Below are 16662 nucleotides of genomic sequence, written 5' to 3'. Positions count from 1 at the left end.
TTATCTACTTGTGAATTTCAAAGGAGACAATGCATATAAAGAGTCTGCTATTACATAGTTAATAAATGTTAACAACAGTTACAGTAATAATATTCTCAACAATAGATATTAGAAATATTGAGAGTGCTTAGAATTCAATAAGAAAAAAATAAAGCCAATAGAAAAATGGGTAAAAACTATAGTTGGTCAATTTCCAAAAGAGGAAACATACATAACAAATACATAGGAACACGTTCAAAGTCACAACTAACTAGAGAATACAGATTAAAACAACACAATACTCCATTTTTGCCTATCATATTGGCAAATATTAAAAAAATGGATAATACTCATGGATATTAAGGGTGGAGGGGATAATCCTCACCCATATACCATTGATGGAAGTAGAAACTGGCACTAGCATTGTAAGAGCAATTTGAGGTACCTATCAAAAATTTAAATGCACACAAATATTCTCAGCATTTCTACTTTTAGCAATCTAGCGTATATAAACATTCAAATAACTGTTGAAGGATAGATGTGTGAAGATGTTCACTGCAGCATGATTTGTAATAGCAAAAAAAAGACACACCCCTGGGGCGCCTGGGTGGCTCAGTCGTTAAGCATCTGCCTTCAGCTCAGGTCGTGATCCCAGGGTCCTGGGATCGAGCCCCGCATCGGGCTCCCTGCTCGGCGGGAAGCCTGCTTCTCCCTCTCCCTCTGCCTGCCGCTCTGCCTACTTGTGCTCTCTCTCTGTCAAATAAATAAATAAAATCTTTAAAAAAAAAAAAAAAAAGACACACCCCTTCCTCAAGAAAATAATCTAAACACTCAGCAGTACTGGAATAAATACATTGTTATATACTGAAACTGTGTAAAACTATAAAGCTATTAAAAAATAATGCATGGGGGGGTGCCTGGGCGGCTGTCAGTTAAGCATCTGCCTTGGGCTTAGGTCATGATCCCAGGATCTTGGGATTGAGCCCTGCACTGGGCTCCCTGCTCAGCAGGAAGCCTGCTTCTCCCTCTGCCTGACACTCCTCCTGCTTGTGCTCTCTCCCTCTCTCTCTGACAAATAAATAAATAAAATCCTTAAAAAATAATAATAATGCATTTGAGGGGTGCCATGGTGACTTAGTCTGTTAAGCATCTGCCTTCAGCTCAGGTCATGGTCCAGTCCTGGGACTGAGCCCCATGTCAGGCTCCCTGCTCAGCAGGGAGTCTGCTTCTCCCTCTGCCCCTACCCCTGCTTGTGTGAGATCTCTCTCTGTTTCTCTCTCTCAAATAAATAAATACAATCTTTAAAGAAAAGAATAATGCATTGGGGCGCCTGGGTGGCTCAGTTGGTTAAGCGTCCCACTCTTGATTTTGGTTCAGGTCATGATCTCAGGGTTGTGAGATCGAGCCCTGCATTGGGCTCCACGCTCAGCGAGGAGTCTGCTTCTTTCTCTCTTCCTCTACCTCTGCCCCTCCTCCAGCACATGCTCTCTCTAAAATAAATAAATCTTTAAGAAAAAATACATTAGATCTTTATATTTTGACATGGAAGGATATCCCTGATACACTGTTGAATGAAAAAGCAGAAAAAATATGCCCTATATATTATCAGTACAAACATATATAACATATATATATACACACATACACATGCACACACACACAGATATCTGTAGGTAAAAAGAGGGAAGACTTTCACAGTGTATTTCATATATTTATGAATGGCTTGATTTGTTTTTTTATAATTAACATATATTACTCTTAGAATTAAAAATTTAACCTAATAGTTTTTGTAATTAGGAATATATTGAGTAATTCAGTAAATATTTACAGAGTGCCTACTACATGTATCAAGCACTAATACAGATGCTGATGAAAAAAACTAATGTACTCATTAGGATTCGTGTGCATGTGTGTGTGTGTGTGTGTGTGACATGACAGAAAGAGAGAGAACAAACAAATGAAAATTTCAGATAATAATAAGAAAGATGAAAAAAATTTTAAGTAGTTAGAGTTATTGCCTAGAGGGCTACTTTAGATATAGGGTAGCTGGGACACTTTTGTGGAGGTGACATCTAAGCTGAAGTGTGATGGCCAGTAAGGTAGAAATCCAAAGTAACAGAGTTGTTAAGGCAGAAGAAATAGCAAGTACAGAGTCTTCAGGTGGGAACAGACTTGGTGTGTTCAAGGAAGAGAAAGACCAGTGGCTGGAGATTACCAACTAGGAAGAAGAGTAATATGGACTGAGATCTGAAAGGAAGGCAAGAGGCCAGATCATATATACAAATGGGCTTCTCAGCTTCAGGACATTTACATTTGTTGCCCCACCTCAGTCTGGAGCACCAGTCCCTTGGTCAGCTCTGTTGCTTACATCCTCACTTCCCATCCATCTATGCTCTTGTATATGCCTTATTTTTCTTCATTGCCTTCGTCACCACCTGTATTATACAATCTATTGTATATGTACCATACAAATATTTTCTAGTCTGCCTCCCTCTACCGTAATGGAAGTTCTAGGAGAGCAAGGATTTCATTTCATATTCTTCTGTATCTCTAATGCCTAGAACAGCACCTGGCTTAAAGTAGGCATTCAGGAAACATACCAAATGAATTTGTTAAATGAATAAATAACATGAAAAAATGATCTTTACATATTAAGTAAAAAAAAAAAAGAGATGCAAAACAATATGTACATACCCACCAAAGAATAGAAAAAAATGCAAGAAAGATGACAATCAAAATGTTAGCAATATTTATGAGGTGCCTGGGTGGTGTAGTCAGTTAAGCATCCAACTCTCGGTTTTGGCTCAGGTTGTGATCTCAGGGCCGGGATCGAGCCCCCACCTCAGGCTCTGTGCTCAGCGCAGAGTCTGCCTGTGACTCTCTCCCCCTCTCACTCTGCCCCTCCCCCTGCACACTCTCTCTCTCAAATAAATAAATCTTAAAAAAAATAGTTACCAATATTTAAACTGTAAGTGATCTATAGGTACCTTTTACAGTTGCTTTTCTACTTTGTAAAGTTTCTGAAATGGACAAATATTACTTGTATATTAAGGAAAAAAAGTGCATGCTTTTTTAAGGAAATATATAACAACCTACCAGTCCATTTAAGTTCTTTATGTTGTTTCTTCCTAAAGACAATATCCTCAAGTTTTCTGCAGTGGAAAAAAAACAATTTTTTGTTTATGAGAATCATATTATAACAGTTGTAAATCTAGTATAATAAAGTATTAATAAATTTTATATAATAAATATACTTATATAGTAAGTAGAAAGGCTGTATTAATTAAAAGTGGTATTCAAGTCAATTCAATTCAAGAAATTGACTTACTTATCATCTAAGGCAAACACTACAACTATAATTTCACATCATGACAATATTAAATTTACAAACGGTTAGCTATTTTGAATGCATGGTTTTAAACTGCTGGCTAGTAAAAATATTTCAGGGCTAAAATAAGAGTAAAGAAGATTTGAACTTTAAATTTGGAAGCATATATATTTCAAATCTACTACAGTATAAGGACTCACACTAGAAAATAGGAACATATTTATGTATAGCCCACCTCACTCCACAAAGGATTAAAAGTGAAATCAAATTAATTAGTATTTAAAAAATCTTTTGCTTTCAATCTCTTAAAGAATTAGATTGTGATTTGCTTTAAAAATTCTTATTTGTATTTTTTTTTTTTTTTTTTTTTAAGATTTTATTTATTTATTTGACAGAGAGAGAGATAGCGAGAGCAGGAACGCAAGCAGGGGGAGTGGGAGAGGGAGAAGCAGGCTTCCCGCCGAGCAGGGAGCCCGATGTGGGACTCGATCCCAGGACCCTGGGATCATGACCTGAGCCGAAGGCAGACGCTTAACGACTGAGCCACCCAGGCGCCCTTATTTGTATTTTTTAAAAGGATGGTTCTATTTGTGTATCTGTAGGCTATTTCTAGAAGAAAAAAAGAAAATAGAAAAGTAGTTGCTTTATGGTCAGAGGAAAACTTAGTTTCCATTGTAACCTTTTTTGAATTGTTTGCATAAAACCGTGTGCATGTATTATTTTTCAAAATTAAAAAAAGATTTCTAGCAAAATAAAGGAAACTTCATTTCTGTTCTAAAAACCTGTTGATTACTTATGCATAAGTTATACACTTAGTTTTCACAACGTAACCTTCTGTAACTATGTTGTCCAATATGGTAGTTACTAGCCACATGTGGCTATTTAATTTAAATTAATTAAAATTAAATACAATTTAAAATTCAGTTTCTCAATCATACTAGCCACATTTCAAAAGCTTAACAGCTGTATGTGGCTAGTGGTAACTATACTGGGACGGTGCAGACAGCTCTATTGGATTGCACTGTTTTACAAAATCCATAATTGAATGGTTAAGAACACAAATTCACTCAATTGAGTTCCAATCCCAGCTCTCTAGGGAAGCAACCAAACTTCTTTGAATCACAGTTTCATCATACATAAAATGAGGAAATATAATATCTACCTTATAAGGATATCAGGATTGGGGTGCCTGGGTGGCTCAGTCAGTTGAGACTCTTAGTTTCAGCTCAGGTCATGGTCTCAGGCTCAAGAGATGGAGCCCTGTGTTGGGCTCTGTGCTCAGCACAGAGTCTGCTTGAAATTCTTTCCCCTCCTCCTTCTCCCTCCCCTTCTGCCCCTCCCCCCAACCCCCACTCACGCTCTCTCCCAAATAAATAAAATAAATAAATAAAATCATTATAAAAAGAAGAATATCAGGATTAAATGAGATAATTTTCTAAAACATTCAGCATAATGCTTAATCCATGGTAAGTACACAATAAATGATGTCTGTGTGTATGTATGTGTTTGTGTGTGCATGTGTGTATCAGGCGTACACGGTTATATAAACTTTGTTTTAATTTATTTAATTTAATGAATTATTTTAAATTCTGTTATGAGAAACATTTAACTTTCAGGACAAAGTATTTTAAGAGTGATCTAATTCATGCAAAATGCTTTAATCGTTGAAAGAAGACCCCTTGTTATGGACTGAACTGTGTCCCCCTACCCTAAAATTCACAGTTGTAGTCCTAGCACCCAGTACCTCAGAATATGACTGTATTTAAACACAGGATTTTAAAGAGGTAATTAAGGTAAAATGAGATCATTTTAGGTAAAATTCAATATGACTGGTGCCCTTATAAGAAGAGGAGATTAGGACACAGACAGAAACAGAGAAAAGACCATTAAAGACCAAGGGAAAAGATGGTCATCCATAAGCCCAGGAGAGAGGCCTCAGAAGAACTCAATCCTGCCAAAACCTTGGTCTTGGACTTCTAGCCTCCACAATTACCAGAAAATAAATTTCTATTGTTTAAGCCACCTAGTCTGTGGAATTGATTATGGCAGCCCTAGCAAACTAACACATCCCATATAACTATAAATGTGTGAAAATTAAATATTTAAGAAAATCACATAATCAATTATTTTTTAAAGCTTCTCGATATGGAAAGATTGGCATTTTATTTTTTCTATAAAAAAAGCTTATTCAAAAAGTTATTTGGAGCGCCTGGGTGGCTCAGTCGGTTAAGTGTCTGCCTTCTGCTCAAGTCATGATCCCAGAGTCCCAGGATAGAGCCCCTGGGCAGGCTCCCTGCTCAGTGAGGAGTCTGCTTCTCCCACTCCTTCTGCCCCTCCCCTCTTCATATTCCCTCTCTTGCTCACTCTGTCTCTCTCAAATAAATAAAGTCTTTAAAAAAAAAGTTATTCACGTAATTATTGAGCATCTACTATATGGTAGGAACAGCTATAATCACTCATGATATAACAATGAATAATACAGATAAAAATTCCCGCTGACATTGAGCTAATAACTTGCCAGATGATAAACAAAATAAATAAGTATATTAGATACTGACAAGTGTGAAGGAGAAAAAAAGGAGGTAAAAAGAATGAAATGTCAAGGGGTTGGGAGCAGTTGACATTTTGGATAGAGGGTGACTTCTAAGACTTAAAGGAAGTGAGGCAGCTAACCATGAGGATCTGTGGAGGAAGAACATTTACAGGCAGAGGAACTTCAAGGACAAAGGCTTTGAGGCAGGACCACATCAGAAGTGTTCACAAAACACAAAAAGCTGGCTGAGAGAATGGGAGGAGAGTAATAGGAGATAAAATTAGAAAGATAATGGGTCTTGGGGATGTGTGAGAAAGGAGTTAAGAAATTACCAGGGAATTTGGCCTAAGCAAAGAGAAGAATGGAACTGTTGCTATCTGAGAAAGACATACAAAAAGTTGGTTTGGCTGGGGCTGGAGAAGGATATCAGTACTTAGATTTGGACATGTTAATTATGAGATGTGTAGGGATGCCTGGGTGGCTCAGTTGGTTGAGCGACTGCCTTCGGCTCAGGTCATGATCCCGGAGTCCTGGGATCAAGCCCCGCATCGGGCTCCTTGCTCTGCAGGGAGCCTGCTTCTCCCTCTGACCTTCTACCCTCTCATGCTGTTTCTCTCTCTCTCTCAAATAAGTAAGTAAAATCTTTAACAACAAAAAAATATTAATTATGAGATGTGTATTAGACATCCAATGGAAATATCAGGCAACTGACCATGAATCTGGAGTTCAGAGGACATGCCTGCGTTAGAGGTACAAATGTGAGAACCATCAGCATATAGACAGTAAAGCCATGACCTGGATGAAATAATCCAAGGAGTAGGTGAAAATAGAAAAGAGAACAGATCCAAGAACTGGGTCCTGGGGTACTCTAACACTTAAAAGTCGGGGAAGACCGGGAAGGAGCAGTCTAAGAAATCAGGAGGGTACAGCATCCCAGAAATCAAATATTGAAATTGCTTCAAAGAGGAACAAAATCATCCATGTCAAATATGCTGCTAGGTCAACTAAGATGAGGACTGAGAAACAACCTCAGGAACTGGAGATAACAAATATATGCAACTCTTCCAAAGATAATATCGAACTTAACATGTAAAACTCCTTTAAAAAAATACAACTCCTTAAAAAAAAAATACACATGAAAATGGTGACGGAAGGCTAAAAAGATCTTACTTATTACTGTATAAGGAAAGAAATTATGATATCAAAGTTAATGACAATGAGAATAATATTTTTAGAAAGAAAACTCTGGGGGCTCCTAGGTGGAGCATCTGACTGTTGGTTTTGGCTCAAGTCATGATCTCGGAGTCGTGGGATCGAGCCCCGAGTGGGCTCAGTACAGAGTCTGCTTGGGATTGTCTCTCTCCCTCTCCATCTGCCCCTCCCCCAGCTTGTGCACTCGCACATGCGCTCTCTCTAATAAATAAATAAAATCTTAAAAAAAAAGAAAAGAAAACTCTGTTATTAGTATTGAAGGTCAACTGAAGAGCAGAAAGATAGGAGACAAAAAGATCAATTAGGAGGCTATCACAAAAGTCATAAGGTACTGTCTTTCAAACTATGGGTGATATGAAATCAACTTAGTGGGTTATGACAAGCAATTAAAAAAAGTATATTGTCTCATTATCATTCCTCCAAATCAGAGATCTTTAGTGGTTCCTCTTTGCCCAGTGAAGACCAAATGCCTTAATGTTGCATTCAAAGTCATTAAAAGCTGTGCCACCCTATTCACACCTGAACACATCATTCTTTTTTATGACTCTTTGCATTCATTAATGCAGTGCTTTTTTTCTTTGAGAACAGCCCCTTCCTCTAACAGGAAAATCCTATAAGAAACAAGATTAAGAATGTCAAGTTTAGGGGCGTCTGGGTGGCTCAGTAGGTTAAGCATCTGCCTTCAGTTCAGGTCACGATCCCAGGGTCCTGGAATCAAGCCCTGTGTCAGGCTCCCTGCAGAGCGGGGAATCTGCTTCTCCCTCTCCCTCTGCCACATGCCCCCCACTTGTGCACGCGCTCTCTCTCTCTCAAATAAATAAAATCTTAAAAAAAAAAAGAATGTCAAGTTTAAATGTCATTTCTCCCTCTAAAGACTTCTCTAGTCATCATCATAATTACACTTTCTTTAGGAACATGGCATTGGATTATAATAATAAATATCCACTTCATATAGTTATTGTGAAGATTAAATGAGTTCGTATATATAAAGTGCTTTGAATAATGCCTGGTGGATATATGCTCAAGAAATACCAGCTATTATTACAGTTAGTGAGGAATATGTTCTATCACTTTAGATAATGAGTTCCTTGAGGGCAAGCATTACATCTTACTACCATCTCTTCCAAATCTCCATCCCCCTCCCAGGACCCTACTCAAAGTTGGCATTCAGTATCTATGTAGTCCCGGAGAGGGAACATTTACTAACAGAGCTATGCATAAGATGAGTCAATCTATTCCAGTTAGGTTTGTAAAAAAAAAAAAAAGAAAGAAAGAAAGAAATCTTTTAAAAATTTATACTGGAACCTATGCTATAAGGGTAAATATTGTTTTACAAACCTATTCCACTTCATGTGTGTGTATATATTAGATATGTGTATTCATATGAATATATGTACTGAGTCATGAATTCATATGTATTCCTTACTGTGGAAAAGTGGTCAAAAGTGTTTGAAAAACACAATCTAAGGGAGAGATAACATGGGTCTAAATTAAAGCTGTAACTTCTGGAAATGGAAAAGCAACAAATTATTTGAGAGCTCTTTCAAAGAGTAGAGTTAACAAGACTTCATGATGGACCTGGACGTAGGTCTTAAGGGAAGTAAAGGACGAGGATGGTAGGTTAAATAATGACTCTCCAAAAGATACCTAAATCTTAAACCTTGGAGCCTGTGAATGTTACCTTATATGGGCAAAAAGTACTTGCCAGATGTCATCAAGTTAAGGATCTTATTAAGATAAGGACAGTATCCTTGATTATCCAGGTATTCCCTAAATGCAGTCACACATATCCTCATAAGAGGAAAGCAGAGAAAGACTTGACACAGACAAAAGAGGAGAAGTCAATCTGACCACAGAGGCAGAGATTAGTGATGCCCTCATAAGCCAAGGAATATGGCAGCCATCAGAATCTAGAAGAGGCAAGGAACAGATTCTCCCCAAAAGCCTTCAGAGGCAGCGTGGCTCAGTCAAAACCTTGATTTTGATCCACTGAAACCAATTTTAGACTTCTATCCTCCAGAACTGTTCTTTTGTTGTTCCTGTTGTTTTTCAGAACTGTTGCTTTAAGCCACCAAGTTTCAGCAACCATAGGAAACTAGCAGGAGTCAGAACCCTTGGCAACTGGGATGGTGGCAATGTCATTAACACAGATAAGGAGCACAAGAAAAACAATGATGGTGAAGAATTAAAATTTAAATACAACAAGTATGAAACACAAGACAAATTTGAACAAAAAATATATAATTTAAAAATCTAATTCTATTTAATTCTAACTCTATAAAAGCTTTAAAATGTCTTTAAAATGTTTAGATCTTGTGTTCTAATTTTCTTTGGATAACCAAATTTAAGACACATGGTTTATATATTCTCTCTGTCATCTAACAATTACTGTGGTTAAAACAGGTGCCAGCTTCTGGGATTACATAGTGTCTCTGGAATGTTTATTCCAATAACGAGAAAATCCAAGAACCATCTGTTACTGTGGATCACTTACTTAAGCCATTGAGGTTGGCAATTTTTTCAATGCAGTTTGTAGACAGTGAAAGCTTCCTTAAAAAGAACAAAGGAAAACTTGAATTAATACAAAACAATTTTAAATGGTGTAGCAGATAAATAAATAAATAAATAAATAAATAAATAAATACATGGTGTATCAGAAATTATTCCTCAAGTGCCCATACAAGATAATATTTAAGTCATGTTTTCTTTTTACACTGAATCCTTTTTTCCCTCTCAGACATGGCATGTATTCTTTCATTTTGAAATCCTCATACTTTTTTTCTGATTACAGAAGTTAATACATATTCATTGTAGAAAATTAAAAAAAAAAAAACTTTCTGAAGTAATTTGGTGTTTTCTATTAAATTTTTTAAATGCATGTGTTCTTTGACCCAGTGATTCATTTCTAGGAATACATCCTACTGAAATACTAATACCAATGCCAAAAGATATATAAGCTAGATTATTTAGAGTATTATTGTAACAAATAAAAATGGGGAAAAAGTCTATAAACATCTAGCAACTGAGGGATAGATAATGGAAAAACTATGCTGTCACTAACACAGATTAAATTGGGCTCCAGATACCAGCTTGGGAAGATGTCCATGATGTGCAGTCAAGTTAAAAACCACCTAGCAGAACAATACATTTTATAAGATCCCTTTTGATAAAAAAGCAGATATATGCATGTGCAAAGATATTTATTTGCTCATGTGTTAAATCATTCAGAAATGTATACTGAAGAAGTCATGTGTAATCCTAACCACACAGATTCCCTCAGAGAGAACTACTTTTAATGGTTTGTATATATTTGTCTAGGTTTTTTCTACTCATAATTTAATTATGTAAAAAAATTTTAGGGGTTCCTCGGTTCTCAGTTGGTTGAGCATCTGACTGTTGATCTCAGCTCAGGTCTTGATCTCAGGTCATGAGTTCAAGCCCCGCATTGGGCTCCACGCTGGGTGTGGAGACTATTTACCAAAAAAAAAAAAAAAGAAAAAAATATTTTACAGGGAACATAACCACACATTCTTAGTCTTCCTTTCTTGACAAAATATTTAATATTTTAGAATATTTCATGCAAAAAATATAATAAAAGCTAATTTTGTTGAACACAATCTGTGCTCAGTATTCTTCCAAGTACTTTACATAAACTGTTTTAACCATCACAACAATCCTGTGAAATAAGTACTATTATTATCAGCCATATTTTACAAATGAGTAAACTGAGGTACAAAGATGTTAAGCAATTTGCCTAATATTACATAGCCAGAAAGGGGCAGAGTCAAATTTAAAACCCCCCAAAAACTGACTCTAGAACGTGTGATCTTATCCTTTCTGATATGACTTGAAGAATTATTCATTTTTTTACAAAAGCAATTACTGTACAGTGTAAATTATTGGTCAAATTGTATATTTTCTAGTAATCCCCAACTCCTGACAACTACCAGTGAAAAATGGAGTGCCTTAAAACTGGGAATATGACTGGGGATGAATTCTTTAATTGTTGTTTAGGCAACCTGCCCAAAGAGATTGTCAGCAAAAATATGAACAGGCTGACTCTTTCCAAGCAGTTTCCAAGGTACTTTGGTACTAAGAACAATACCTTCTCAAATGTTTGCCTTTGAGAAGGCTTTATGATAAAAAGATATTTGACCACTTTGAAACAGTGCTCTTTGAAATCATGTTTTTGAAGCAAAAAAAAAAAAAAATCTAAGGTGGAGTTTTATATAATACACTGTGCTGTCATCATAAAGGACAAGTTGCATACAATAACTATGTTTGCTTTTCCCATTTCCCTAAGGGAAATGAAACATAGACAGATATTAGTCTAATTCATAGGTTCACAAATTATGTGTCTAAGAGGTACTCAAGTTGCTTATTATAAATACAGATTCCTATATTTCATCAGTAGATATTCTGTTTCTATAAATTTGGGGTGGGGCTTATCTCCTGCATAAGGAGATTCTTATGTAGGCAGTCAGTGCACTACACTTCGAAACACACAGGGTGGAGAAATCAAAAAGAACCCCAAGTGATTCTATCACATTCTACAGCTCTGAGAAGAGACACTGCAGCCTGAGAGCATGGTCACAAGGTGTCATGGTATAATTGCCTCAAATTAGCCACAGAACCTTACTAAAAAGTACGTAGAGTATTTAGAAAATAAGAGGAATTAATAAAGATCTGATACTTAAAGTCACAGGAAAATAGAATTACAAAATAATAAGTATAATTTGATCCCAATTAGGAAAAGAAATTAGAAGGCTCTATATCAAAATGCTAACACTGGTTCTCAAGAGGTGGTGCAATTTTGGTTGATATTAATTCCTTTCCTTTGTGCTTTTTATATTTTCTGGATGTTTTACAATGTATTTTTATAATTTGAAGAAAAAATTTAAAGCAGCATCTCTTAGGCTACTGGTAAGTATAGTACTGACTGGCTAATTTTATAAGAGAAAGTATTAGATTTTATGTCAGAATAATAGTCTTATTGTGTTATTTAGTTTCTCCCAAGAGACAAGGAAACTTCTATTTTTCAGGCACATTATACAAATTCTACTGTAAAAAAATACTATATTGTTCAGGGTTACTTTATTAGTAGTCCCATAAACCAATAATCTCTTATGTTTGGCTTTGCCAAAGGGGGAATTACATTAACCAAACAAACAAACAAAAAAAGAGAAATGAAGATCACAGGAAACAAACACATTTTTTCTAGTTTGTGTATTTAGAAAAGAAAGGGAAAAAAGACGAGAGAACTTACTCGCAATTAGCAAGTGTAGACAAGGATGCATCCATCTTCTCTATAGGGGGAATCTGAGCATAAAGCTTTATCTCTTTGGCTTCGGATGGCTTTTGACTGGTTTTCTCTTCCTATGATAAAAATTAGTTTGGAAGAAAGTGAACCCAGATTATAATACAGAACTAAAAAAGTCCAGAATATCCTAAGGCTTTTAATGTTTATTTCAAAACAATTATTAGAATTTCCTAACTCTGTGCATTCTTTACAATTCACTTGCTGACATTTACTAACTGACCCTGATAACCAGGCTTCTACATGGCTGGTTCAGATAATTTATTGTTAGGTCCCAACCAAATGGAAAGGAGGAGGAAAGAAAATAACTTTCATTTCTGTAATATTTAAAATCCTTGGGATGCCAGGGTGGCGCAGTCAGTTAAGCATCCACCTCTGGCTCAGGTCAGAATCCCAGGGTGCTGGGATCGAGCCCCGCATCAGGTTCCTTGTTCAGCAGGGAGCCTGTTTCTCCCTCTGCCTGCCACTCCCCCTGCGTGTACTCTCTCTCTCTGACAAATAAATAAATAAATAAATAAATAAAATCTTAAAAAAAATAAAATCCTTTAAGAGTCTATCAATAAACAAAAACAAAAATACAACAACAATAATAACATTTTCTTGGGAAGAACTCTTTTTCTTTTTCTTTTTTTTTAAGATTTTATTTATTTGACACAGAGAGAGAGAGAGCACAAGCAGGGGGAGCAGCAGGCAGAGGGAGAGGGAGAGGCAGGCTCCCCGCCGGGCAGGGAGGCCGATACAGGGCTCGATCCCAGGATCCTGGGATCACGACCGAGCCGAAGGCAGTTGTCCAACAAACTGAGCCACCCAGGCACCCCATCTTGGGAAGAATTCTTTGTCCCTAAAAACCCTTTTCTTAAATATCAGATTTAGATCTATAAGATCAACTATTTTGTCATCTCGTCTTGCTTTTTCTTTTTTTTTTTTCAATTTTATTTATTCATTTGCCAGAGAGAGTACAAGCAGGGGGAACAGCAGGCAGAAGGAGAAGCAGGGTCCCTGCTGAGCAATGAGCCCCATGCGGGACTCAATCCCAGGACACTAGGATGATGACCTAAGCCAAAGGCAGACGCTTAACCAAATGAGCCACCCAGGCGTCCCTCTTCTTGCTTTTTCTATACACAGTTCAGTCTGAGATAGAACCCCAAAATGCCAAGAATTCTGGAAGATAACATCCTTACAACACAGCTGAGGTCAAAGCTATTTGCTCTACTATTACTTAAACTCTATCGCAGATTTTCAGTACTATGTACACAATTTAAAATTTAATTACCAATATATGCTGCCTAATAATATTTTTGAAGTACCTCAATACTTAGTTAGTTCTCTCTCTCCAACAAAACAGGAAGCTCCTAAAGTGAAGGGCCCATTTCCTTTGCTTTCCTGTATTTTCTATAACATAGTGCACTTCTAAGACACACAGAGGCTTGTTTTTAAAAATCAAATCATAACATGTCAATACTAGAAAATACATAATTAAAAAAACAGAAAAAGAAAATACACAATAAGTTGAAAGGAAAATATCTAATATACATCCACTCAGTACTTATTTTTCTGTCATACATTTGTAGGTTATAAGAGGGGAACTGATACATAGTAGATCCTCAATAAATGTTAGCTTAATCAGTGAAAGAGTGAGCTTAATGTCTTCAAATAATCTTAAAGTCAATGATTTATGGCCACAATATAATCTAGAAATAGAACCTACAATGCAAAACAAAAAAGCAACCACTTATTATTTTAAGTAAATAAAGACCTAAAATCTGATTCAAAGAAAATCTAATACTAAATTTATTCCATATTTACTTTTCTTCTTTAACAAAACAGATTTTTCATTAACCAAACAGAAATAAATTTTTTTTTTTTTAAAGATTTTATTTATTTATTTGACAGAGAGAGACAGTGAGAGAGGGAACACAAGCAGGCAGAGTGGGAGAGGGAGAAGTAGACTCCCCGCTGAACAGAGAACCCGATGCGGGGCTCGATCCCAGGACCCTGGGATCATGACCTGAGCCGAAGGCAGACGCCTAACGACTGAGCCACCCAGGCGCCCCCAGAAATAAATTTTTTAAATGCAAAGTACAAAGAAGTTTATAAGCACTAAAACAAGAATTCAAATATTTCATTATCCTATCCACCCTATTTTCCCTAGACACCAAGCTTCTGAAAGACTTTTGATTCAAAGCTCAGCCTCAAAAGCAAAAGATACATTATTATACAAAAAACTATTGATAATATCCACAAAAAAGTTATCACTTGGCATAGAAATTAAGGTGCTATCTCTATACTCTATGGAAATTCTATTTATGATGCTGAATTACAACTGTTCAAACTTTATAGAATGTTTTATTCAAAATATTTATAGTTTATATTCAATTCATGTTTTTTATAATGCAGTTTCCTTTCTTATGTTAGTATATGCTGTAGTATTTTTTTCCAGCTTTAGTGACATGTAACATTGTATAAGTTTAAGGTGATGATTTTATACATGTATATATTATAAAATGATTAACACAGTAAGGTTAGCTAACACATCCATCACCTAATTTTTTTTTTTTTGGTGCTAAGAACTTTTAAGATCTACTCTCTTAGCAGCTTTCAAGTATATAATGCAATATTATTAACTATAGTCACCATGCTGTATATTAGATCCCCAGGACTTGGCTTATAACTGGATGTTTGTACCCTTTGACCAACATCTCCCCATTTCCCCCACACCCCAGTCCCTGGCAATCACCATTCTACTCTTTGTTTCTGAGTTCAGCTTTTTTAGATTTCACATATGTGTGAGATCACAGAGTATGTGTCTTTCTCTGTCTGATTTCATTTAGCATAATGCACTCAAGGTCCATCCATGTTGTTGTAAATGGAAGGATTTCCTTCCTTTTTTGTGGCTGAATAATATTCCACTCTGTATATATACAATTTTTTTATCCATTTACACACTAATGGACATGTAGGATATTCATATTGATATAATCCACTGATTTTAATCAGACTTTCCCAGTTTTACTAGTACTCATTTATACACGAGTATGAATGTGTTTGTATGTGTGTATTAAGTGTATATAATTTTATCACCTATATAGGTTCACGTACCCAACACCACAGTCAAGACAGCTAAATAGTTCCAGGACCCCAAAGATTCCTTGTACTGAATGGTCAGGTTTAAATAACTATCCAATAATTCTCCTTGTATGGTTTCTAAAAGAGGTAAAAATTCATATACTCACCCATCTGGCTAGAGCTTCTTTGATTGTTGTTGCTTTTGCCTTAAAAAGAGAAGAAACAAGAGTGTCTTTATTGGTATGATTTGTTGATTCAGTTTTCATGCAATGATTATTAGCCTCAGCATCTACCATTGAAAAGATTAACTTTTTTCTTTGAGACTTTATATGCAAACTGAGTGTTTTAATTTCCTGAAATCAGGATGATTTATTTAAATGCCTCTCAGAGAAATTAAGGAAATCATGATGTAATGCCCATATACTTCACTCCCACTTGGTTTACAAAAAAAATATAGCTTTCAACATTTGATATTAAAATAGATCTCATTTCATTGATTCTAAGATCTACATCTTTTACATTTTAACATCTTTGAAATTTGGATGCATTTTAAAACCAGGAACAATTTACAATTACTATGGCCAGGTGGCAGTGGTGATGACCTAGAAAAATATTAACCATTTTATTTCATATACATAAATTCCTTTTTATGTTTGCAAAGAATGACATATGATAAAAATCTACATGCCTAAATACATTTAAAAGAACTCTGTCGTATATATATACCACATCTTCTTTATCCATTCATATGACCTCACTGATATGAGGAATTCTTAAAACTGAGGGTTGCTGGAGTGGTGGGGGGTGGGAGGGATGGGGTGGTTTGATGATAGACATTGGGGAGGGTGTGTGCTATGGTGAGCGCTGTGAATTGTGCAAGACTGTTGAATCACAGATCTGTACCTCTGAAACAAATAATACAATATATGTTAAAAAAAAAAAAAGAAGAATATAGCAGGAGGGGAAGAATGAAGGGGGGGATATCGGAGGGGGAGATGAACCATGGGAGACGATGGACTCTGAAAAGCAAACTGAGGGTTCTGGGGGGGCGGTGGGAGGATGGGTTAGCCTGGTGATGGGTATTGAGGAGGGCGCGTTCTGCATGGAGCACTGGGTGTTATACACAAACAATGAATCATGGAACACTACATCAAAAACTAATGATGTAATGTATGGTGATTAACATAACAATAAAAAAATTTTTTAAATTAAAAATAAAATTAACTT

The 16662-nt window shown here is 36.1% G+C and overlaps 1 protein-coding gene across 1 annotated transcript in view; it reads right to left on the bottom strand.

The window, feature by feature from the left end:
* Nucleotides 1-16662, bottom strand: part of DNAL1 (dynein axonemal light chain 1) — a 40862-nt gene that overhangs the window by 17863 nt on the left and 6337 nt on the right. The window contains exons 2-5 of the mRNA XM_032405530.1: nt 15603-15641; nt 12319-12428; nt 9547-9602; nt 3076-3131 (exon numbers count right to left, since the gene is read on the bottom strand). Coding sequence (XP_032261421.1) covers nt 3076-3131; nt 9547-9602; nt 12319-12428; nt 15603-15641 — 261 coding nt within the window. The remainder of the gene's footprint in view (nt 1-3075; nt 3132-9546; nt 9603-12318; nt 12429-15602; nt 15642-16662) is intronic.

This window comes from Phoca vitulina, unplaced genomic scaffold (genome assembly GCF_004348235.1).
Source record: "Phoca vitulina isolate PV1807 unplaced genomic scaffold, GSC_HSeal_1.0 scaffold7, whole genome shotgun sequence".
NCBI lineage: Eukaryota > Metazoa > Chordata > Mammalia > Carnivora > Phocidae > Phoca > Phoca vitulina.
Note: the sequence above shows the minus strand (reverse complement) of the source record. Positions and strands in the feature narration are given on the sequence as shown.